Genomic DNA, 24,462 nt, shown 5'->3' with positions numbered 1-24,462 from the left:
TTACACAACAAAGAAGGGGATAAATGATGGCTGCATGAAGAAATATATAAATAGATCGATGAATGAATAATGGACACATGAATAAACAGATTATTGAATGGATGGACAGATTCAGCAGATGATTGGTGAATGACCTGATGGAGGATGGATAGATAGATCGCTGGATGAATGGATAGACAGGTGAATTAACAAATTAATGGATGGAGGGTTGGATGTAGAAGGAATGAATGAGTGAATGATGGTGTCTATATACCTGGATGGATGTGTTCTGACCCTGCTGTGTGTTTTCTAGGAAGGAGACATGTGGTCGTCTGTGAACTGCACTCTCTGCGCCTGTGTTAAAGGCAACATAGAGTGTCGGCCCAAACAGTGCGTACCAATCACCAGCTGCCCTTCGGTGAGTGACAGACCCGCCAGCCAATCAGTTACCAGCCAATCAGTTACCAGCATCCATTCGCGAGCTTTGCATCCGGATACCCTGGGTGTTCAAATTATAAAAACTCTGTCTCTGTCAATCCACTTTATCTGCCTGACCGGTCTGACACTCACACTTTACAGCCTGTGACTAACTCCATCAATTTCACTTCACATGCGTGACGCCTCAAAACGATGATACAGCCATGATTTATCGACCGCGCTGCCATGACCAACTCTGAAATTAAACAGTTTAACCTAAAAAAATAGGTGTAGAGTATCAATCTGAAGCCAGACACTGAGCTCTCATCCTTATGTGCTCTTCTTTTAATCTAAAACTGCTAATGTAGTTTGCTCCTTCTTTGTGTTTTTGTTTGAATGTAAGAATTTTTCACAGTATGTTGAAAAATCTGTCATTTAGTTAAAAACTAAATTGCTGGCTGCAGTGAATGTGTTTGGAATGTGTACTTGGAGTGTGTAATTCAGGTCAGTTTGATAGTTATCAGATATTAGAGATCATACACAGCGGTCATTTTTACTTATTAGCTATGTTTCTCAGCGACTGGGAACTGAAGGCAAGGCGAAGGTTTGAGCTGAGTTCACCTGTCGCAGAGGTCGCCCTGAGGTCATCTGTCGGTCGGCGGGTGATGGAGTGAATTCCTCGCATACCGTCGGCCGGTGGTGGTCACGCAGTCAAAGCCGGTGTCAGTGTTAGTCCAAGTTCACACGCTTCCAGCGGTTGCAACAAGCCCTCACCTGTTGTTTGTGGTCAGGGCAGGCGACTGCAGGGGGATGTAGGTGGTCTGTAGTGAAAAGGCAAAGTTTCACTTGTTACATGATGGTGATGTTGTAGTTTTAGAGTGCTTTTTTTTTTGCCACAGCCTGGTTGGTTGTTTACTTTAGATGTAAACCCTGTAAAACATTGAAAAAAAACACATTTTCAATAATTCTCTGTGTTACAACCACATGCTAGCTGCAGCTGTATATTTTTCAGTGTTCAGCCTGGTGTTTGTGCCATGATATGATGTGCTGGAGCTTCTGCATCCATTGTAACGTCAGATTTGTTGTTGCTTATGATACTGTGCTGGATAGATCATAGCTCATACAAATCCTGCATAAAGTGTACTTTTGGCAACTGCTTTGAATATAGTATTACCTCCCTTTAATTTTGTAGCATCTAAAAACAGATAAACATGCTGTATTTTAATTAGATGATCAAATATGAAATGGTTTCAGTTTGGGAAAATCTACTGTGGCAGTTAGAGTTTTTAAAAAGCATCACTTGTTGATCTGATAATAGATGTAGTGAAAGAGGATATGAGGTTAGTTGGTGTGAGAGGAGGGGATAGTCCCAGATAGCAAACTATGGGTGAATCAATGTTGAATCTATGTTGAGACCTAACGTCGAAATTATACAGAAAGTGCAAGGTTGATAAAATGTTGAGTCAACGTTTGCTTTTCAACCATAAATCACACTTTACCCAGATAGCAAAAGATGTTAAATCAATGTTGAATTAGGGTTAAGAAGGTTGAATTGTGGTTACAGTTGAAGATTGATGGTTGGATCAACGTTGATTCAACAACATTTTGTCAACATTGAAGTTTGTGTTTAAAAGATACCATTGAATCTACATTGTATTTTGGTTTAATTAAAATGTTTGACAGGTCAATGTTTAATTAATGTTGAATCTATGTTTGCAAACATGTAATCTATGTAAGCAAACGTTGACTCAACATTTTATCAACCTTGCGCTTTCTGTATAATTTCGACGTTAGGTCTCAACATAGATTCAACATTGATTCACCCATAGTTTGCTATCTGGGGTGTTAGATGGAAGCAGATGATTCGCTGTGGTGACACCTGAAATGAAAAGTCAAAAGGAAAAGAATAGGAAGATTAATTGATCTGGTAAGATACAAAACTAATATCTCAGCAAGGTAAACTGGATTAGCAACAATTCAGACTGACAACAGCTCTGTCTTAAGTCAGTGCTAAGAGTTCTGGTGATGGAGACGGGTTGTTAGGGACACCAATGGGTTTCAAATACAATTCAGAAATTCCAGTTTGAGTTACAGATTCCAATGTTTAAAGGTTTATCATTCACCAAAATCCTGCACTAAAAGGTTTGAAATACTCAAACTGATGTATAAAACTCTGGAAAACTACCCTAGCAGAGGCTACAGCACTGAAGATGATGCATTGATGTGATTGGCCGCTAATGTTTTCCTTGACATGTTTCTGATGCTAGTGGAGTTTTAACTTTGTAAAAAAACACAACATGAAAGAAATGAAATAACATTTCAAGTTACTTTGATGCAGTTCCAGTGCATGTAGCTCACCTTTGCTCTGTATCACACAATTGAAGGAATGTAAACACAGTTACTGTAAGGAATTTAAAGCATGGCTCAGCATGATCACAAACAGCACATGCTCCCAGCATTGTGTATGTGGATTTCATCAGTGGATGAAATCTGATACACTATAAATCAAAACCTATGCTGTAGGCTTGGCGGGATGCCTGTTAACCCTTTACATCGCCTATAAATTCAGGTAAACGCGGCGTTACACATCCATCCACCTCCCTCAGTGCTCGGCTTTAACGTTTCACGTCTTTACAGGAAGTAAACATTGCTTTATGTAACTGAAGTGCATGTTAGTTCTGAGTTTAATTTATTGATTTACGAGTCTAATTCCTGGAAACTGAGTGTGTTTACTAGTTTCTAATCAAGTTTTCAGATTCTCACATCAGAACACAAATTCACAGGTTCAATTTGCAGGCAGCAGTTACACAAGCTCAAGTAGAAAATTGTTTGCTTTATGTTTACATGAAAAGACTGATATGTAACGGTAAGGAATTCATGCAAAGCAAACTTGCACACCTGTCCTCAGTTATCACGAGTGCAACTCATCTCTCTGACAGAGGTCAACATAGTCTGCATCACACTTCTAAACACACACACAAACTCTCCCATGCCGTCATCCTGCGGTCAGCAGCAGGTCGACATGGTGTGTAGGTCCCTTTTGGAGACAGTGTGTCTCCGAAAAGCCTTTTGTCTGTGTGGCGTTTGAGTGACAGCAAAGAAGAGGTTCCCTATATTTAGGCCCCTGAAAACCAATCTCTGTCAGTGTGTGTGTGCGCGTATGTGTGTGTGTCCTCGGTTTGTCAAAAGGCAGCCCTCTTCAAAGAGAGAGAGTGCCCTTTGTGCAGAGGTTAGGACTCTGGAGTGTGTATTGAGTGTACAGAGAACGTCTGTATGTGATGACAGATGAGTGGTGTGTGTGTGTGTGTGTGTGTGTGTGTGTGTGTGTGTGTGTGTGTGTGTGTGTGTGTGTGTGTGTGTGTGTGTGTGTGTGTGTGTGTGTGTGTGTGTGTGTGTGTGTGAGAGAGAGAGAGAGAGAGAGAGAGAGAGAGAGAGAGAGAGAGAGAGAGAGAGAGAGAGAGAGAGAGAGAGAGAGAGAGAGAGAGAGAGAGAGAGAGAGAGAGAGAGAGAGAGAGAGACTGGAAAAAAGTGGGTGTGTACTTGTACATCTACATTTGTGAGGACCAGTTTCAGTTTCCAACCATCAGATTGGGGCTCTTTTGAACAAGTGAGGACATTTGTTTGTAATGTAGGTATAAGTGTTAAAACCTGTAGGTGTGATGGTCGGGGTAATCAGCTTAGAGGACGATATATCACTGAGGGTCCTCGCTATCACAGAAGTGGGAGCGTGTGTGTGCGCTAATGAAGGGCTTCCTTGAGGCAACAAAAACTAGGTGTGTGAAAGAGTCCTCTGATCTGCACTTCTGATGGAAGTTGAAACATACTGTACACACACTCTCAGGGGGTCCTGTTACACAGACAAAGTTCAGCGGTTGAAGTTGGAGTATCGGTGTCTCTCAGGCCGTCCTGTTTGACTGAACTTGTTAAAACGTGAACTCTTCCTCCGGTTCGATCTTTAATTTGATTTCTGTTCCATCCGTCTGAATGACAGCATGAAAACAGTATTATTATCTTTGTTTCCTCTGCCAATAAAATGTGGAAGAAGGTTGAACTTTCCAGTCTAAATTCAACTGTGGGTTAGAGGAATATCTCCAGAATGCAGTTGATGCTTGGTTGACTTCACATCAAATATATATACACTGTTACAGAGCCAGAAATATTTAACATTCAGAGTATTTTTCTACTAAACTATTCTATCCACGTGCATTTCAATATTATCAGTTTTTTTAGTTTTAAATGTTTCACATTAACTTAATCTGGCCAGCCTTTCTCTTTATTTCTTTTTGCTACGTTTTTATCAACTCACAGGTTTTGTTTGCATCACAGACACATGAAACAGCAAACCAAAAACCAGTGATATCCTGACTATAATCAGATTTAAGTCGCAGCCACGGCATTTTAGCAATAACAGTGTTTACTCTGACATTTCAGAGCTGTAGTTTTTCAACAGCTAAAGTTTTGAGATGTATAATGTATTTTACTCTGAAATTCTTTTTTAAAGTTTATCTGATCTGTTCTGTCTCTCGTCCACATTTGATGCTGCTCACTAAACTTGCATTCTGTCAAAGTTTTTCTTTATCATTCCAAATGTTCTGTCATTTTGCCATCTTTTCTTAACCTGTCCAATCCTTCTGAGAGTTATCTAACACTTCTTGTCTGTGACTTGTCTCCTGCAGAATAAGATCCTGAACAGAACCGGCTGCTGTCCAGTTTGCACTGAAAGTGAGTAAGTCCTTCTCCGCCCCTCTCCACATATTGAACCATGGCATTCTCACTGGTGTGTGTGGTCTTCAAATCTCTATATAATCTTTAAAAAGGTCTTTAGTTTGATGTCTTAGGAATTCTAAAATATCTTAAATAATACATTTTGTGTTAATGTAACTGCGGAATCAGAATTATTGATTGTATTGAATGATATTTAGGAGGAAGGTAATTACAAGCCAAAACCTCTAGTCTGAAGCGTCTGTCTTAAAAAGCAATGAAAACAAATCTCAGCACCGCCTTCGTAGCTTCAGCCGAGTATTCCCCAGGAACTTCAGTCCAGACTGTGGTTTGCCCTTGGGTCATTTTACTTTGGCTTCTAATTGCAGCAAAAATCCCCCAAAATGTGCTATTTCAGGACTACAAATACTCCATAAACCTCACTTGGATATAATATACAGTTTAGTTTTAGTTGGTGAGGCAGACGTTTCACCACACCACAGATTCCAGTTCCACTTCTGAGGGAGTCAGATTAGTGCCACATATTTCAGCATTTATCATAAATTAGTTTTTTTGCTTCTGGCTGTCAGGTTTCAACATCTATTCTTTATAAAGCCCTGCATTTTGGGTTGTCAGTTTCTATCCTGGAACAGAGACAGATGGTGTTCCACTGCTGCTATTATAGGTCATTTAAGTTAAAATAGTTTTTATGCAATATATTCCTGTTTGTTTTGGTAGATCTGCGCCACATATTTCAACATTTACTCTAGCTTTCTCTGTGTTTATCTCTATGCAGAGCCAGGTGTATGTACAGTGTTTGGCGACCCTCACTACAACACCTTCGACGGCAGGACCTTCAACTTTCAGGGGACGTGTCAATATGTGCTGACTCGTGATTGTGGCAGCGTTCCCTCTGGAGGGCCGGGAAACAACGTCAACAGCCCAGACTCCAGCTTCACGGTAAGATGGGAGCTACAGATTTTGGGAAACCACTCAGGTGAGAAAGGTTGGGGAATCTGTCAGCCTCTGCTACATGAGGGGGAAAATATGTCTTCTAAATGTGGGTGATAACTTTACATTGACAGCAGGACTTTTCAGAACTCGGCACATCTTGGATCATCCTTTCTGCACTTAGCTGTTGTCAAATCCACTAGGAGAAATTTATACAAAATGGTTTAAAAACCTCTTGTCTTCTAATTCTTTCTGTTCTATATGCAAGAAAACATGTCAGTAAGACAACTTCACAGTTATTGGAAGGTACATTCAGTGGAGGCTTGCAGTTCCCCTCAGGTTTTAGACTTTGCACTAAAACTCTATAAAAGCTACTCTGTAGGCCAGGATAATTTCTACACCCTGTCCTGGGTTTGTTTTAATCTAACACTACGTGCAATTGTAAATATATTTTCATTGTAAGAAAATAAGCATGAAAGAAATCACAGAATTGGCTCAAACTAAACCAACTAAAACTTGTGTTGTCAGTTTTAATTATTTCGTTACTTTTATTCCCAGGTGTTGGTGAAGAACGATGCCCGACGGACTCGCTCCTTCTCCTGGACTCAGTCTGTTGAGGTGAGGTTGGGCGGTTTGATCCTCAGCCTACACCAGCACCTGACGGTCCGGAGGAACGGGACACGCATCGCGCTGCCCTTCCACGGCCCTGGGGTGCACATCGACTTGGACGGATACCTGCTCAAACTCACCACCATTGCAGGTCAGCACACATCAGTCTGGTATCACTATTTTTAAAGACCTGGCTCTGAATGTAAAGCTGGAAATTTTCCCTCTTTAGTCTTGGGTAGGGTAACACTTTTTGTAGATCCTTTACAATTGCAGGTTTTTTCTTAAAAAAACATTTTAAAAAAATGAGGAATGGATAACTACACTTTCACTATTTTCCAATATTCTAATAATTCACATCAAAGTACAGCTAAACACTTTTAAATGTTTAATGCAAATAGCAACCCGTAGTTGGCTACAAACAATATATTTAAATTAAATCAATATGATACTGATTTTTTAAGTTTGGCAGTGTAATAATTGTTTTTGATTCAATACTGAACCGGGATATAATTATTCCCATCACACACTCTGAAACAAACCAGAGTTTGGGTTCAGTTTTCATGCCACTGGAGCAAATTGGACATTAAGTTGAAATTCTTTTCTCGTAACAGAGGTCAAAAACGAAGGTTGATCCTCAAGCTTCCTTTCCTTCTCTTTTTAAAGTGTAAACCAGATAAAATACACTCAACTCTGTTTGGTTGGTTGGATAGTGAAGCTTCTTTCAAAAGAATGACCTTCAGTTGATACATTTTATTAAATTTTTTCTCTCCATCACCACGTGCAGGTTTGGAGATCACATGGGATGGTGACAGTTTTGTAGAGGTTGTAGCTGCTCCCCATCTTCGCGGACGGCTCTGCGGCCTCTGCGGCAACTACAACGGTCACAAGCGCGACGACACCATGGGAGGTGACGGTCAGTTCAAGTTCGACGTGGACGAGTTTGCCGAGTCGTGGCGAGTCGAAGGAAACGAGGTTTGCTCCCAGCAGCATCCGCCTCACAGGCCGACGTCCTTCCTGTGCCCCGGCAGCGTCAAAGTCAAGTTCCGGGCCCACCGGGAGTGCCAGAAGATAAAGTCGTGGGAGTTTCAAAAGTGTCACCGTGTTGTGGACTTCGGCCCTTTCTACAGGTGAGGATGAGGCTGCAGAAAAATGCTAGAAGTAGCTCCCTTTGTCTTTCAAATGAGGGGCCACAAATGTACAGACTGTTAAACAAATTTGTATTTTTTTTTATTTGCATCATGATGTATTCTCTGCCCAAAAGCTGATCCTAAACTATATCTAAACCTGTCCTCTGTAGGTCATGTGTGACAGATATGTGTGAGTGTCCGGTCCATAAAAACTGCTACTGTGAGTCCTTCATCGCTTACAGCCGAGCCTGTGAGAGGGAAGGAGTCCCCGTCCTTTGGAGGCCTGACACTGTTTGTATGGGTTAGTAAAGACTGATATCATTCCAGCCAGTGGTGTTCCAGTTCATAGCATCACTTTTACAAACCAGAAACATGACAAAAAAATCAGCTTAAAATCAACTTAAGGCAAAAAAAGTTTAGAATCATCTGTTTTATATCTTTTAACACTGGTGCCTTACACTGACGGACGTTTTCATTATTTTGTCCACTCAATTATTATCAGTAAGGGAAAGCTAAAGCTCTCTGTATAATACAATGCAGTTAAGCAGCAGTAGAACCAACTTCCTTAAAAGACTTTCAACAAAAACTGAATGAAAGCTGGATATTTCTTTTTGCAACACTGCTTTGTTACATTAGTGTTAGCTTGGTTTACTAAATGCACTGCCAGCTGAGTGTATATTCATATGATCAGTGGGGTTGAAGTATTCGGATACTTAGTTTGAGTAAAAGTCCCATTACAACATTGTAAAAGCACTCCCTTACAAAACCAGAATAAAAAATCTCTCTTTACCGAAAGTACTTAAGTATTAGCAGCAAAATGCATTGAGGTGTTAAAGTGAAAGTACTGCTTTGGTCCCTCTGAGAAATACTTTATTTATATATGGCACCATTAATAATACTGAAGCATGTGCAGAATGTTACTGTTGGAGCGGTGAAGCTAGTTTGAACCACTTTAAATACAATTTTATATACAGGAACAGCAACTAAATCTAAGCGGCTGTCAAATGAAAAATGGGATAGGGAAGAAGAAAAAAAAACATCGAATTCATAAATTAGTTTTTTTCAGTTTGTGGATTTTCCTCTAATCTTTCACTTTTAGGAAGGTATTGAATCATTTGACCATTTATTAAAATGGAACCAGGTGACAAGTTTAGGGGGAAAATCACTATTTGGTGGAGTGGTTAACAACTCAGACATCTCCAATGTGAACCCAACTACACACTGCTTTGTGGAAGACATCTGAAAACAAAGAGATTGGAAACTACAGGTTCAGTCTTTAGCAATGTGTTGTATAGTAAAAGCTTGACATATCGTCTGTAGGGTGAAATCTTCATCTTAAAAGTAACTAAAGCTGTCAGATGAATGTAGTGGGGTTAAAAGGGCACTATTTCCCTCTACAATGTCGTAGAGTGGAAGCCTAAAGTAGCACAAAATGGAAATACTCGAGTGAAACACAAGTGCTTCAGTCCTGATTTTGAGCAAAAGTACTTAATAACTTCACACTACTACATTTTATTTCATATTAATACAGTGTGCATCAGTAGTCACAGGGAAGGAACATCTTAAGCTTTCCAACATGGGTAAATTCTAGGATGCAGAAAAAGGATCGACTATGTAGCATTGAATTTCCCATGCTAAATCCTCCAAATTTAATGAAATACAATATTTATGATGCAATATTAATGTTTGGCTGAATGGTGTACTGGCTTTTTAAGATCTTACAAATGTCAAATGTTTGGTACCAAGTGCATCAGGAACTGTTCATTTCAAGAAAAGTTGCCTGGATCACAAGTCACTGCTCATTCACATCAACATCATTAAGTCCCAACCTCATTGTTTTCTTTTCCTTTCCCTCCATCAGCCACCCAGTGTAAACACGACGCCGTATACGACACCTGCGGGCCGGGCTGCACCAAAACCTGCGACAACTGGAATGAGATCGGACCATGCCTCAAGCCCTGCGTGGCCGGCTGCCACTGCCCGGCCAACCTGGTGCTGTTCCAGGGACGCTGCATCAAACCCACGGCCTGTCCGGGACGGTGACCCTTGTGACCCGGGAGGGAGGGGGGCCAGGATCAGGAGGGTCATCTGTAGTACTCAAATTATGGGGCCAAACTAACCATGAAGAGTTTGGGTGGACGCTAAAGGGTCTCAAGTCGACAGATCAGATGCAACAAGGTACTCAGGGTCCGTAACTTCATAAAGAAGCTCGTTGCAGTGACTTAGAGATACAAACTACAGTGATGGACTGAAGGGAATCTTAGTGGGTCAGATGCTGAACGTCGCCGCCACACTCGGCTTCTGACTTCCTTTGTGCCTCTTGCGATACCATGTAGTGTTACTATACCACCACCAGAGGGGCTCGTTTTTCGTCTTGTAGAGGAAGAACTGAACTTTCAAGGGAAAACTCACAGGTCCCATTTGGAGATTTTACATCTCGCACCATCCGACGAACATTCGGGAAACAATTTGCGCCGGAGGACTCCTGTTAGAGCCAACCAGGCACCTGAACTCCTCTTGCAAACACACTAAAACGGGAAACTGGGCATGTGCATTTGGAATAGTGAGATTCAAAGTGGAAAAAAAAAAAACCTCTGATGCATCATGCCACAGTGCCCTCGTGATCTCTATTCCATCATTTCATACTGTAAGCTAGCCAGATTTATATGAAAGACAGACAGCTTTTATATTATTATTGTTCTAATTAATTATTATTATTATTTGTTGTTGATGTTGTTAATTTATATATCGCTCAATTGACATGTCGTAGCAAGAGCCAGAATCATGAATATAATTGCGTTGCAAATGATTTAAAGGGAAACAAAAGCTATTTATGTATTTGTTGTGTATTTTTTTGTGTGACTGTTTGAAGAGAAATGCCCAAATGTGACTCAGTTGTTGCACCATCGCAGGGAAAAAGTACTGTATTGTATTAATGCTCCGTGTACAGGTTGTTGTGGTTAGTATCAAATTGAAGGTGTTCATGTAAGCATATGGTTTCACTTGATGACAATTATTTAAGACCAGCAATATAATCTTTTCTCGAAGTTCACTTCTGACTGCCGTCTTTGCTCTTTGAAGTTTCTGAAGCACCTGAATTCCTTTTTGTTCCCCCACAGCCAAAGTTGAAAATTAAAGTTTGATTCACATTTGAAACAAGATGACAGTGATTTGATAGGCAACATTTATGGCTTAGATATGTCCCACTGAAGGAAGCTAACCAGTCTTTGTTTAATTCAATTAATCTGCACCAAGACAAAGAAAAACAATTCTCGCAATAAAAGAGGTAAAACTACTTTTAAATGCATTTGCACACCTTTAATACACTTCAAATTTGTACAAACATAGTTCACGTAGCTCTAAAATAAAAACATGACAACTAAAGCACCAAATACAACAGACATCATTAGACAACAAAACTACCTTTCAAGAGTTATACAGTTTTCAAGGGAAAATACCAGAGTGGTAAATTAGACCTTTGCTTAGGTGGTTGAACCATTCAACGTGTTACCATCCACTCTAACGTCATGTACAGCTGATGTTTAGAAGCAGGATAACAACTGTCGGCTGGGGTGGGCTGAGAAACTAATCATCAACACCGTGGGGATGTGTAATTCCTAATTTCCGACATGGAAGAAGAAATACTTCAATGGTCGTCTGAGAGGCAGAATATCTGACTTACAAAGATTTTTAGCACAGTGCAGTGTGTCAGTGACTGTTAGTGGGGGGGGGGAATCCGTCAGAAAATCATTTTAAGGAACACAGCTGTGACATAAACACCAATGAGACCAGCTACATACTGTGTGATGGCAGATAATTCCAGCAATGCCAAAACATGGCAATGCTAAATGCTAATTGAAGAGTTTCATTTCAAAATGCTGCACATCCATCCTTATGTTTGTTGCAAATTAATTCAGAATTTGAAATAGCAGAAAGGCAAGTAAATCTTCAGTTGCACACATACAGGTGTTTTCACTTGTTTTGTTTTTTCAGCGTGGTTGATGATCCCACCTGTCTCTGGTAAAGTTCGTTCCTCCTTCAAGATAAAGTATGCTAAGTTTTCCTGTAGCATTGTTCGTTGTACTTGTTTCATCTTTCCTCAGATCCCAACAACAATGAATAAATCAACTGCTCTGATGATAAAACTACATAAACCAGCCATCTGAAGCAGTCACATGCTTGCAAAAAGCCAACCAATCATTGCATCCGGACTGCAGGAAATGACTGGATGTCCCGCCCACCTGCATGCCCTCTGGCCATGCACACTTTGCAGGCCACCAGAGACTACAAGGCCAGATGCACACCTGGATGTGTTTCAGTTTTACATTGAAACCTGCAACTCCAGGAGTCAAAGGGCCTGAAAAATGACGTCTGCTGTTCTTCTGCTGGACAGGTAATTCTCTGTTTTGTCTTTTCTGGTGGGGGTGAGTCCTTTACTTTCTAAATCTAGCTTACTCTTGCTGATCCTCTTGCTTTAAAAGGGGCAAAATGTGAACGACGCAGATGCCAATGGAGCACAGTCCTGAGAAGAAGTCTAACTAGGTGCAAAGTGAGAACACCTGTGGGTGCGCAAGAAATTTAACCGAGGCGGCATCTGAAATCGTTTCCTATTTACTGCCTATATTAACTGTCTTAAGTATCTGAGATTTCAATTTACAGCCCACTGTAGAGTGTTACTTATGTAGGGAACAGCTGGTTTAATTTAAAAAGCCCTTGTTTCTCCGCTATTATTGTCCCTCTGCAGATGTACAGTCACACAAACATCTCTAATGCCATTTCTACAAGTGTCTCATAATGAAAGTGGCATGTCAGAGAACCAGCAGCAGCCTCAGTCCATTACTACAGAGTGGCGTACAGGTCGCTTGTGTTGTGGCAGCACCCAGAGCTCAGTACAGGGTTACTGTGGGTGCATAAAATAAGCTTAGACTTAAAAAGATACTTTAAATTGTGATCACATGTGTAAAATGTATACAGTGAAGTCGCCTTTGTAGACAGCTGTTGATATTCATTAAAATGTGCATGAGAAAGATGACTGAAATCATGGACGAAACACTTCTTGTGTAGACACATTTTGTAAGAAAATGATTTCAAATAAGAACAGTGTAAACTGGATGTGTTAGGGGTACAATCATGTCTTTGTCTCTCCTGTATACAGCACATGTGTCTGAATTTGAAGGGCCAACGAGTTAGGGGGTCACTTAGCAGAAACTGAATATAATGTTCAGAATTATGTTTTCATTTAATCACCTCTACCTATGAATCATTAGCTTAGAAGAAGCCTCTAAAATAGACAGAGGGAGTGTGTAAAGGACCGCCTGCCGTCTTTCTACAGTAGCCTAGAATGGACAAACCAAACACTAGCTCCAGACAGAGGTGCCACCATAGGCTCACCGTCGTGTTTGGAAATGGAGAAATAAGGAAAGGCCATTCAGTTGTTTGCAATCTGCAACCTCACTGCTAAATCCCACGAAACAGACACTCTTGTTCTTTAACGTTAACAATCTTGGTTTACTAAAACTCTAGCGACATCTTTGATCATGATTAAGTGTTTCACTTTTTACATTTGTAATGGTGGAAAACGCATGCTTTTTGACAAAATAAAACAACATTTAAACGCCAATGTAAACGTTACGTCTGCCCATTTTGTAATGAAACTCTTCTATCTATAGGCTGTTGCACTGCTTTTGTAATGATATACCATACAACCAATGCCAACCGATATTCACTAGCACCAGTGTCTCTGGTAGATAAAGGGAAAAGTCACTCACAAAACAATCTGATATAATAGTAAAATGAATACAATAAAACACTTACACTGTGAACATTCCTGCACATCTTGCACATGATGAGGGGCAGTTCAACTCTTTGGCATTTTAAGAAAATGACACATTCACCTTGATTTCCCAACTGAAATGCTGTAAGGCATGGAATGGTACTATGATATAGGTATTCTATGAAAAGTTGGGATCAAAAATAAAATGTTCTCTGTTTAAAAAAATACAACATGTAGCGGATACAATAAATTTGAAACAAAAAAATGGCAATTTAAAAAAAACAACAACAAAGAAAGCTAAATCCCTTTGAGGGAAATGTTTTCCCTTTGCAAACTTAATTCTGCATAATTTGGTTTTCAGGGTTTCTTTTTCCACAACAGAATAGGACATTTTTGGTACGCTCATATACTGATGCCCCCTTCAAATCTTAACTCTTTTTACTCCGCCAAGGAGTTATGCGACGATCGGCGTACATTTGTCTGTCTTTCTATGCGCAGCATTACTCAAAAACTGACCAATAGATTTGGATGTAATTTTCAGGGAAGGTCAGAAATGATGAAAGAGCCACCTGATTAGATTTTGGCAGTGATGCAGCTCATAGTCTGGATCCACAGATTTGTTAAAGATCTCTGTATCATTGCCAGATAGTGGCTCAGCGTCACTGTAATTATGACTACAAATGAACGCTACGTCAGCTGCCTGCTGACATCACATGAATGTGATCCTACTAAATATTCACCACTGTGAACTTATCAGGACTTATCCATTGGAAATCATGCAGCGACTGAGCAGCCTTGGCCGAGCACTGTGCTCTCTGACTGCTTTTCTTGTTAAAATTTTGATTAACTTATCAGCTGCTATTTTACTGACTGACAATGGAGGATTTAATATCCATAGTTCTCAAAAGTAACTGAGCTGAGAAAATACATTTGTACTGTCTGTGTCTGTAAGATGCCGGACAGACAGCAGCACTATAACAGCTGCATTTAGTTATATTTGGTAACACTGCCAACAACAGCCAATTTTGCAGTTGGACTGAAATTCTCTAGCTTTTTTAGCTCATTATTTTTGATCCTCCCGCTCCAGACAGACTGAACTTCTTAGGCTCTAATCATTATCCCTGTATAAAACCTTTGCTGCTGCGTAGGTTAAGAGAGAATAATGTTTAGTGCTACATGACAGAGGAAGTAAATGAGTAGCTGGTGAAGAAAACGGAACATCTAGCAGCTAATGAGTCTGATGAATTTCTTGTGTTAGTAGAAATGGAATCAGAGCTAAAGTTAGAGTGAATACTACACTTACATTCAATTCTTTGCTGACATATTATCTACATATCTATACCAGTATTGTCACTACAAACCTGTTCCTGCATTTGTTAATGAGTCTTTTCTGCCCCCTTGTGGTGAAATCATAAAACATAGCAACATGTTGCACCTCTAGTTTCCTACAAGGTATAAGAAAATAAGAGTCTTGTATCCAGCCAATCATTAGAGCAGCAACTTGAAACGTAATTCAGGTAAATTCTTCTATGATGGGTACACATTTTAAAAAGGAAACCAAGTAAAATTCATTTTTTTCTTATCAACAAATTCAAAAAGAAACAAAACATAACCTACCAATTTTTGATAAATCTGTAACTGAAAATAGTTCCTAACAAATGAATTTTCCTATTTCATTTCCAGTGCCTGGCTGCTTCAACACACTACTAATCCTTTATAAAATTCAGATAATATGTTGGTGAAACATTCAAACTTTTCTGCCTTGTTTTAGAATAGTTGACATATTGAGAGATGGTCTGACATATTAGTTTTTGGGTTTTTTTCATGGAATTTGTTGACTGAAAGGCAAATGTAGAATGACACCAGCCACATTCCTTCACGAAGGTCATCTAACATTAGCTTGACACACTGACCTTTAGTGAGATTACTTATTATCTAAAATGAACTGCAAACAGCCACCTAGAGTTGTGATTAGGAAGGCACAGAATGAAGTCGATTCTTGTGCTCAACACTGATCTCAACACTTACTAGATTAGCAGATGGCAAAATGGCAGTTTCTTTGATGCGTTGCTCATTTTCAGGATACTTGTGCAATTCTGCATTTTTTGTATGCTTAGCAAACTGATAAAAACGTAACGTTGTAGAGAAGACTCCCACAGCTTTCTCTGATAAATAACAAGACAAGGGGAGGGAATACAGAATGACATTTTAAGACCCACTGTACTTACTAGAAAAAAAATCCAACAAAAACACATGACACAAGTAGATAAAACTAGCTTCTCTAAGTACAGAAAATATGCATGTGCACTCTAATATAGATTCTTTCAAACCTCTCAAGTAAACTTTTCTTTTTCTGAAGTTTTGCTATACAAAACAAAATATACATCTAATAAAAAATACACTCTCAAAGGTTCCAAGCTGGTCAGCTTATAGGATATACTAAAATAAAATTTAAAAAAAAATACAGTCAAACCAAGATGTACAGCTGGGGTCAGCTATCACAGCAAAGGAATAAGTGAACCAGGCAGAAAGTAGGAGGAGGAGTGTGAAGAGAGAGACTGACCGGTAGAGTTCAATCGTCATCGCTGTCACTGCCGGACTCACTGAGCTGAAGGTCGTTTCCTGTGAAGACCAGAAGACATGCTTTATTCATCACTAAATGTGTAAGCTTGGCAAAACATATTGAGTGGTGCAGGTTTTATCTTTAGACCTACACACTGGATTGGGGCAAATGTACACTATTGATATCATACTGCATTAGCATTTACCAGTGCTAGTTTTAGCTATAACCATAAATACACACACAGCAATCACCTGGACTAGTTCTACTATTGAACAAAGTATAATAATGAGGTGAAATCTGAAACTGAGAGTAGCTTTTACTTGCAGTAGGCATCAGAGATACCACTATCACTGGAAGCAAGTGTTCTAAGAGGGTGTGGATGATGACAGTGCACTTTCATCTACAGGCAATGGAAAGTCAGCACTGGCATAAACCCCAGCTAACTGACATAGCAATCCCTGCATGTGATCGAGCAAACAAATAAGAGTGTAGTAGCCAGAAGGGGATTGAGCCAACAGTCCCCCACCAGAAGCATACTGTGGATTTAACAGATTAAAAAAAAAAAAAAAAAACTCCATCTGTGAACAGAAAAGTGCTGTGGTAGCTCAGTGGTGTTGAAAGTGAGGGAGCAGGATTAGCAGCGGCACAGAAAATGAAGGCATGCATGAGTTATGTCTCTCAATCGAGTCGAAGCGTAGCCCTGGAAATACTCACGGAGCGTGTTCATGAGCTGGTTGTTGCCCTGCTGCCGGTCGGCTCCTCCGTTGGCCATGGGGTGGCGGCTGGGGGAGGTCTGGCTGAGGGGCCGGGGGGCGTCGTGCTCGCCGTCGCTGCTGCTGCTGTCGTCACCGCTTCCTGAAGCGCTGGCCGAGTCAGAGGAGCTGCTGCTGCCGCTGCTGCTCATTTGCTCTATTACCTCCACTTCTGCTCGCAGCTCTGTCAAACAGCAGCAGGGAGTCGGCAGGGTTAACTCGAAGGGATTTTTCATGCTCATGTCTGTCTGTTTACCATCAACAAGTAGAATACGAACGTTGTACAAATTTAGTTATGAGCAGATATGTGTTAATATATTTTTCAGCGACTACAATTCCTACTTCAGACGGCCATTAGTGTAAGCCGGTATAAAGATGAAAAATAATAATGAAAGACAACATAGTAAAGCAGATCTGTAATAATACAAAATGTCTTTCTAGAATAATATGTAATGTTAACAAACACTAAAAATGTCCTCCTTTCTGCTTACAACACTACTATAGTATAAATGTGTATATATAGTTCTTGTAGAGCATGTTAGAGTAAATTATCAAAAAATGTATTCTATGATTATGTCAAAATAGCATTTGCTCAAAAGTGTATTTTGTATGAGCTATGGCTGTAGCTGAACCCCTTCACCTCTCTTAATGTCATCAAGTTGAGGCTCTGGGGAGGGATTATCCTTAGATGGGGAGGGAGAGGTTTTGATTCCAGCCCCAGGCTTGGTCGGGGCCCGAAACTGGGAGCTGGGCTGGTTGGACCGAACCGATTGCTGCTCAATCCGGGCCTGGATCTTACTGCTGCCCTCTGCCCTGTTAAACACAAGCACACCGGGAGCACATGTACCAATTAAATAGTGCTTTCTGACCATCTACCATCTTATCAGACAAATCTGCAAGCCAATGTGGTTGATATATAAACAGTGATGTATCTTAACAGCAACTCAGATCAGCTTTCTACCCTTTCTTCTCCCTAGACAGCACTCTAACTCCACCAGTCACAATCACATCTCTCAAACTGGTCTGAATTTCTCAGAAATCTCACCTGGTTTTCTTGACTTGGATGCTGCTGCTCAGCTTCTCCAGTACAAACTCCCCCGTGTCATGATTAATGATGAGGACACAGTCCTTCTGGTACGGTCGCTTGTTTCCTTTAAATACTGTCATCGGAGGCGTGGAGCCCTGAAAGAATACCAATAATCTGAATATGTGCTGTTTTAGTTTACTCCACCACACCTTACAGTAAAAATTTAAAATACTGCTGAATTATAAACATATCTGAAAGTACAGCAATTTCACATTCACTGCTAAGTGAGCTAAATAAAGCAAGTTTGTGTGAAAACAATAGATTTTACTTTCTTTATTGTTACAAAAAGAGGAGCGCAACCGTCAGTCTTACAGGAATGTGAGGTAGTGTTATGGTAACTTCATCTCCTTTTCCAACTTGGAGTTCTCCCTCACAACTCGTGTCGATTGATGCTGGTTTGAAGTCGTCTGAGAAGGAAGCACATCAAGTAATTCAATCAGATGTCTCTCATATTCTGTGCTAAAAAATTTAAGATGTCATACTGTACCTACACCAGTGTACCTACCTGCTATAAGGTACTATTACAGGTGCAGTACAATGTGGTTGAAATTCTATTTCACTGCACTATAATATGATGAACTTGTGCAAACGATAATTCATGGTTTTAATCTAATCGAGTATTTGTTTTGCTAGCAGAGGTGACTGAGTGATGAGGCAGTATGTAAAGACAAGTGAACTAAGGTGTGTGCAGCTCAAACTCTAAAAAATATATAAAAAGTATTTGGAATGAACAATTTCTTTATGCTTTATTCCATTTATATGCATCTTTCATAGAGACAGTTCTGTATGTCATCACAAGGTTCTGGTTACGGTTCACATTCAGTAAAGTGTATTTACACAGCACAGACAATAACTGTATAAAAACACGTGTCCTGAACATGTAATAATAGCTGCAGTACTATACAAATGAGTACAATAAAATAAATCCTTATACTGAGCTAGGGAGCAACACGCCCACTTATCTATAACATGAGCGCTGGCTAAAAATAGCCTAAGCTATCTCACTGGTTGTTGTAACATTATACAAGAGGCTGCAACGATATGCTCCAAGCAAACTATCTCATGTTATTATCGTGATAATTGGCTGTGTTGTGTAAGCCACAGCGTCCTTGTCCATGTGAACAAACTAATTCCACACAACAGTTAACTTCGCTTGCTGGCAAAGTTTTTAAAACACACAGCGTGGTCTTTCACACTCACATCTGATAGTGTGAAAAGAAGATTTTGGCCTCTTCTCAAAGCTTTCTCCGAGCTTCAAAACATGCTCCTCTTTGTCCAGCAGCGGATTCGTGCTTCCGTTCATGGCTTCGTTTCTTTAAAGTGGTCGAAAATCACATTTATGTAAACAATAAGACGAAGAGCCGAGTTGAATGTGGCTACTCCAGGAGGTTCAGATTAAGAAGCCAACTGGAAGACAAAGTTAGCTAGCTGCGGCTAACCTTTAGCAAAACATCACTTACGTCACTCGGCCACGCCTCTTCCGAGTTTTGGTCCGGCTATCAAATACTATCGATGGTAAACTACTTGAGCAACTCCCATTTTTTTATGTAATTTACGTCAGTAAGTAAACCACACATAGAATTATATTTTTAATTATAATACTACATACGGAATTTTATTGTTCAAGTAACTGGTATTGACAACAATGGCGTCAAAGGGTAAGAGACAGAACCAAATTGTGACTCTACACGGAAGAATTCAACTATCGGACAAGATGGACGCCAAATGTGTAGCAAGGTGTAAGTATTTTTAAAACGTAAGTTTAGCATAATTTATTGTGTAATGTTTCATATCGAATCAACTATGAACAAAATGGAGGGCAAATGAAATGGTTTTAAAGTCACTATAGCATACATTTAAACTTAGGTTCTGATAATAATATTACACATTCCAAAGAAGTGGAGACAGAATGTCTTCATGTGACGGACATACCAAAACCTTAGCTGCCAGAGTTTTAACCCAGGAGGAGCTGGACAGACTCGGCGGTGAGCGGACTCTGGTGTCTGACTTTAAACAGATGAAGTTGGAGAAAGAAGCTCAGAAAAACTGGGATTTGTTTTACAAAAGAAACACAACAAATTTCTTCAAGGACAGACACTGGACCACCAGAGAATTTGAAGAGCTCAAAGCTTGTCGAGAGGTGAGCAGCAGACCAGGAGATTATTCGCAAAATGTTAATGAAAAGGATAGGATATTTTACATAAGAGACTAGTTTTCACGGGGTTTTGTTCATTTAATCCTCACTTCTAGCTATTTTCTTTCTGATTCCTGAGTTGTCACTGTCATGAATGTGGTAGTGTGTAAATATAGAAATTTTATAGCTTGCCATAGTGTTGTCAGAAGATTTGGGCATTGGGAGATAAGTAGATGATCAGTTAAAGAAGATGCCCAAGTTGCTCCTTTCAAAGCCCTGATTGCAAAACAAGTTAAGCAAAGTATATTGTGAAAGTTTTTGTAAATCATTATTTGAAAGTGAACTGATGTATATTAATTATACATATAATGATAACTTTAAGTGATATGTATTTCTGTCTCTGCCCTGTTTGATTTGCAGTTTGAGTCTCAGAAGTTGGTGATACTGGAGGCTGGCTGTGGTGTAGGAAACTGCATCTTCCCTCTGCTGGAGGAGGACCTCAACATTTTTGTTTATGCGTGCGACTTCTCGCCACGAGCTGTGGAATTTGTCAAAGTAAGATGTCTAGCCATCAAGATGTGTGTAGATCAACAGAACTCCATCCTTTATTTCTAGTAGCTTAATGCTGTATATTAATACGGAACCACATGCTTACAGAAGAGGGCTTTAATATTTACAAAGAACTAGCAACCCAGCTACCTCCCTGACCACTAGGACATTGCTTACAGGTGTTCCTTTAAAAATGTAATTGAGAATTTGTGTCTTTCAATATTCATGAAAAGCACCTGCTGTAGTAGACCTGTCTGGTCTCTCACAACAGTAGAAAACTGCAGTTGTACAGGACAACTTCCAAGTAAATAGAAAATATGATTCATTTCAGAAAATGTTTTCATTCGAATAAAAAAAATGAAGCCAAGAAATTTAATGACTTTTTTCTTTTAACAGCAAAACTCTCTATACTGTCCTGAGCGTTGCTGTGCCTTCCAGTGCGATTTAACTAAAGATGATCTAATGAAAAATGTGCCAGAGGGAAGCGTGGATGTCGTCACTCTCGTCTTTGTCCTGTCAGCTGTCCATCCTGATAAGATGAAGCTGGTTTTGGAGAACCTCAACAAGGTGAGAACAAAAGCAGGACATTTACAAGCATGTATCTGATGGTAGCTTCCCACTGTGCTTTTCATAGCCTAAAAATGTAAATGGTGCCCTGTGACTTGCATGTGGATTTAAGGTGCTGAAGCCTGGAGGTATCGTCCTGTTCAGAGACTACGGCTTATACGACCACGCCATGCTCCGATTTAAGTCTGGCAGCAAGTTGGGGGAAAATTTCTATGTTCGCCAAGATGGAACCAGGTCCTACTTCTTTTCTAGAGGTCAGTAAATTACTTGATGGAAGTCTTTGCATGTTTTTCACTGAAAGTTCTCAAGTAGATAGATGGGTTGATACAGTAGGCAGAAATGGATGCTTTGTTGGTATATGTACACTACTGGTCCGAAGTTTTAGAGCACCCCAGTTTTTGCTGTTTTTTTTTTTTTATCGGAAATTATGCATATTAATGTGTCATTGTTCTCTGAAGTGAAAGCATAGAACAAATAAGCAAATGAAGTTAGAAAAAATCAATTTAGAAACCAAAATGTATTCTAAACTTTTATCTCATCAAAGTAGCCACCTTTGTCAGATTTAACACAATGAAATCAAAAATTTTTCAAGAAGTTCTTCCAAACTGTGTTGCAGAAGTTCCCATAAATGTGTGGCACTTGTAGGTTGCTTTGCTTTCACTCTTCTGTAGAGTTCATACCAAACCAGCTCGATGGGGTTTAAGTCTGCAGACTGTGCTGCCACTCCATGTTTTCAAGCTTATCATCGTGTTCTGGCATAGCTTGGGCTTATGTTTTGGGTTATTATCTTGCTGAAGGATGAACCCCTGACCAACTAGGAACATACCAGAGGGTACTGCACGGCGCTGCAGAATGCTGTGGTAACTGTTTTGGTTCAGGGTTCCTCTCACTCTGTACAAGTCACTGACTCCGAATCCATCAAAACAGCCTCAGACCATCATGCCTCCTCCATGTTTGACAGTTGATGTCACACACTGAGGAACCATCCTTTCGCCTGCTTGAAGGCATACAAAAATCCTGCGTGATGACCCAAAGATTTTAAATTTTGATTCATCAGTCCATAATACTTTCTTCCATTCTTCAGTAGTCCACTGACGGTGTTTCATGGCCCAGGCCACCCTCTTTTTTTTCTTTTTTTTTTTTTTTTTAATTCTGACGTCTCTTTCCTGTCAGTTTCCCCCAATTTCTGAGTACCTTTTGATGGTGAAGAAAACTACACTCACTGACACCTTGACTTTCTGTAGAAAAGACCTACATTTTTAAGTGTTATGATGGTCTGTCTCTCATCTATTGTTAATTGCCTTTTCCTCACCATTTTTATAGCAACACACTACTTTCTGCAGTACAATACTGTTCAAATAATGCTCTGAGGGGTATTGTGCCATGGTGTGTTTCAGCACTACTTTTATGCAGACAGAGGGGGTTGTAAGTAATCAAGAAAAGTTGGGACACCTGTAGGATTTGATGGCACCAACTTTGAAGGCTTGATCAACCTTCACTGCTGCAGAACAGCTTTAAGTTGTTAACCCAGTTCTTGTTCCCTGAAAAAGGCCCTTTTGTGCATTTCTGAAATGTACATAATTTTTTAGTTTTAGGTAACCTTACCTTTTTTTAACCTCTGGCAGTTCACCACTTACCTTTGTACCATTTCAAGCTATTCATTGGACTTGAACTACTTGAATTTCAATGGAAAATTGGGGCGTTCTACAACTGTTGAGCGGTAGTGTACGTACTGTAGATTGAATGTGCTTGTATTTTGTTGAGCATCTACCTCTGTTGTTTGATAGCCTCGTTCTTGTGTTCTTTAACAGCAGTAACCATTTTAGTTTTTACATTTTTCAATCAGCTTAACATACAAAAGTGTCATACTTGCAGTAAGCTAGTTTTAAGAACTAACAGCTGTTTAATAGTACAAGTCTCCTGTTATCTGCAAATTCTTGATTGTGTTATTCAGTAACTTATACAGTTGTTCAAACAGAAACTTTAACATGGCCATGGCATTGAATTTCTATAGCCAGAGTCTGTAGTCAGATCTTGTGTGTGCAGGATCTAATCACAATTCTCATCCTTTAATGAGACTTTAGAAAACACCCTTGAGCTTCCTTCTTTGTTGTTCTCCCCTTCTGAAGTCTCATCTGCTCTCATGCACTACTTTTAGAGTTCCTGGCTGAGCTGTTTGAGGAGACGGGCTTCCAATCTGTTGCTAACGACTATGTTCTGAGAGAGACGGTCAACAAGAAAGAAGGGCTTTGTGTTCCCAGGGTTTTCCTGCAGAGCAAATTCACTAAGCCTGACCAGCCACAGAGCTCTTGATGTCACTAAGCCTTAGTTGGTTATCTCCCAAATCTCCAAAGACATGGTGAAACATAAGACTAGAATGTCTAGTTGAAACCGGATAGCCAAAAAATTATATATTTTAAGGGGACGTTCTAGCAGAGGACACTCCAGTTTCTGAATCTTTCAATCCAGAAGAGAGATACCGATGGGTTCGTTACTGATACCTCCTCCCATGCATTACCCAATGGATTTTTACCTTGAAGTGAGGTTCAGACACATTGAGTCTGCTGCTCTGTCTGAAATTAAAGCAGTGGGCTTGCCCTTGGAGTCTTACAGGTGTAAATATGAGGAGCTTTATGAACTGGAACAATGAAAAGCTCAAAAGGTGAACAACTGTTCAGTAAATCTTGAGCTAACTAAATAAGGAGCAGCTTGAATTCACGTTTGTCAAAGTTTAGTCAGCTGCTGAGGAACATTTTGCCTTCTCTTTAAGCCTTTGAATTTTATTTCTTCTGTAAATAAACAGGTATTTTAATAATAATGATACCATAAACCTTTTCTTGATATTGAGCTCTTGTGACAATTTTAGAATTTCACTTTTGTGTACATTTAATTGAATGTTTTTAATCATGTTAATCTGTCTATATTGGATACCAACAGAAGTGCATTGTGTCATTTCACACAGTTGTTCAAAAAAAAATTCTCAGTGTCACATCGTGCTTATGATTCAGTATTTTTCTGCTGTAAACCACAGAGGCTGGACATAATCAGTAAACATCCTGACTGTTTAATAAACTTATTAACTCTTTAGCTGGCTTACGATTGTCTTAACATCATCAGTGCATTAACATTTCTTATGACTGTAATTAATTGTTTGTTGTGTGGAGACAGAAGTAATGGAGAGACAGAGAGCTATAATTTATGACACTAACTGGCTGGAGTCAATTTGATAAAAAATATATCTGCAATAATTATT

At 39.8% G+C, this 24,462-nt stretch overlaps 3 protein-coding genes across 6 annotated transcripts in view; 2 read left to right on the top strand and 1 right to left on the bottom strand.

The window, feature by feature from the left end:
- The window catches only part of bmper (BMP binding endothelial regulator), a 42,983-nt gene extending 32,147 nt beyond the window's left edge, over positions 1-10,836 (top strand). For 3 of the 4 annotated variants that reach the window (XM_051956348.1, XM_051956350.1, XM_022206926.2), the window contains 7 exons: positions 293-397; positions 5,073-5,118; positions 5,894-6,057; positions 6,607-6,808; positions 7,442-7,784; positions 7,955-8,085; positions 9,646-10,836. In XM_051956348.1, coding sequence (XP_051812308.1) covers positions 293-397; positions 5,073-5,118; positions 5,894-6,057; positions 6,607-6,808; positions 7,442-7,784; positions 7,955-8,085; positions 9,646-9,827 — 1,173 coding nt within the window. In that variant the 3' untranslated portion in view covers positions 9,828-10,836. The remainder of the gene's footprint in view (positions 1-292; positions 398-5,072; positions 5,119-5,893; positions 6,058-6,606; positions 6,809-7,441; positions 7,785-7,954; positions 8,086-9,645) is intronic. The other variant, XM_051956347.1, reaches the window with a different exon arrangement.
- Positions 10,837-11,087: 251 nt separating this feature from the next.
- On the bottom strand, positions 11,088-19,443 carry eaf1 (ELL associated factor 1). Its single transcript, XM_022206927.2, has 6 exons — positions 19,160-19,443; positions 18,272-18,366; positions 17,918-18,054; positions 17,513-17,685; positions 16,835-17,056; positions 11,088-16,179 (listed from the first exon to the last, which is right to left on the bottom strand). The coding sequence occupies exons 1-6, from the start codon at positions 19,260-19,262 to the stop codon at positions 16,130-16,132; spliced, it is 780 nt and encodes a 259-aa protein (XP_022062619.1). The 5' UTR covers positions 19,263-19,443; the 3' UTR covers positions 11,088-16,129.
- Positions 19,444-19,649: 206 nt separating this feature from the next.
- On the top strand, positions 19,650-24,296 carry mettl6 (methyltransferase 6, methylcytidine). Its single transcript, XM_051956356.1, has 5 exons — positions 19,650-20,099; positions 20,514-20,648; positions 21,039-21,209; positions 21,322-21,463; positions 23,368-24,296. Exons 1-5 carry the CDS (start codon positions 19,869-19,871, stop codon positions 23,520-23,522), a joined length of 834 nt encoding a protein of 277 aa, XP_051812316.1. The 5' UTR covers positions 19,650-19,868; the 3' UTR covers positions 23,523-24,296.
- Positions 24,297-24,462: the final 166 nt, after the last annotated feature.

This window comes from Acanthochromis polyacanthus, chromosome 12, assembly GCF_021347895.1.
Source record: "Acanthochromis polyacanthus isolate Apoly-LR-REF ecotype Palm Island chromosome 12, KAUST_Apoly_ChrSc, whole genome shotgun sequence".
Classification (NCBI taxonomy): Eukaryota; Metazoa; Chordata; class Actinopteri; family Pomacentridae; genus Acanthochromis; species Acanthochromis polyacanthus.
The sequence above is the reverse complement of the archived record's forward strand: the minus strand, read 5'-3'. Positions and strand labels throughout refer to the sequence as shown.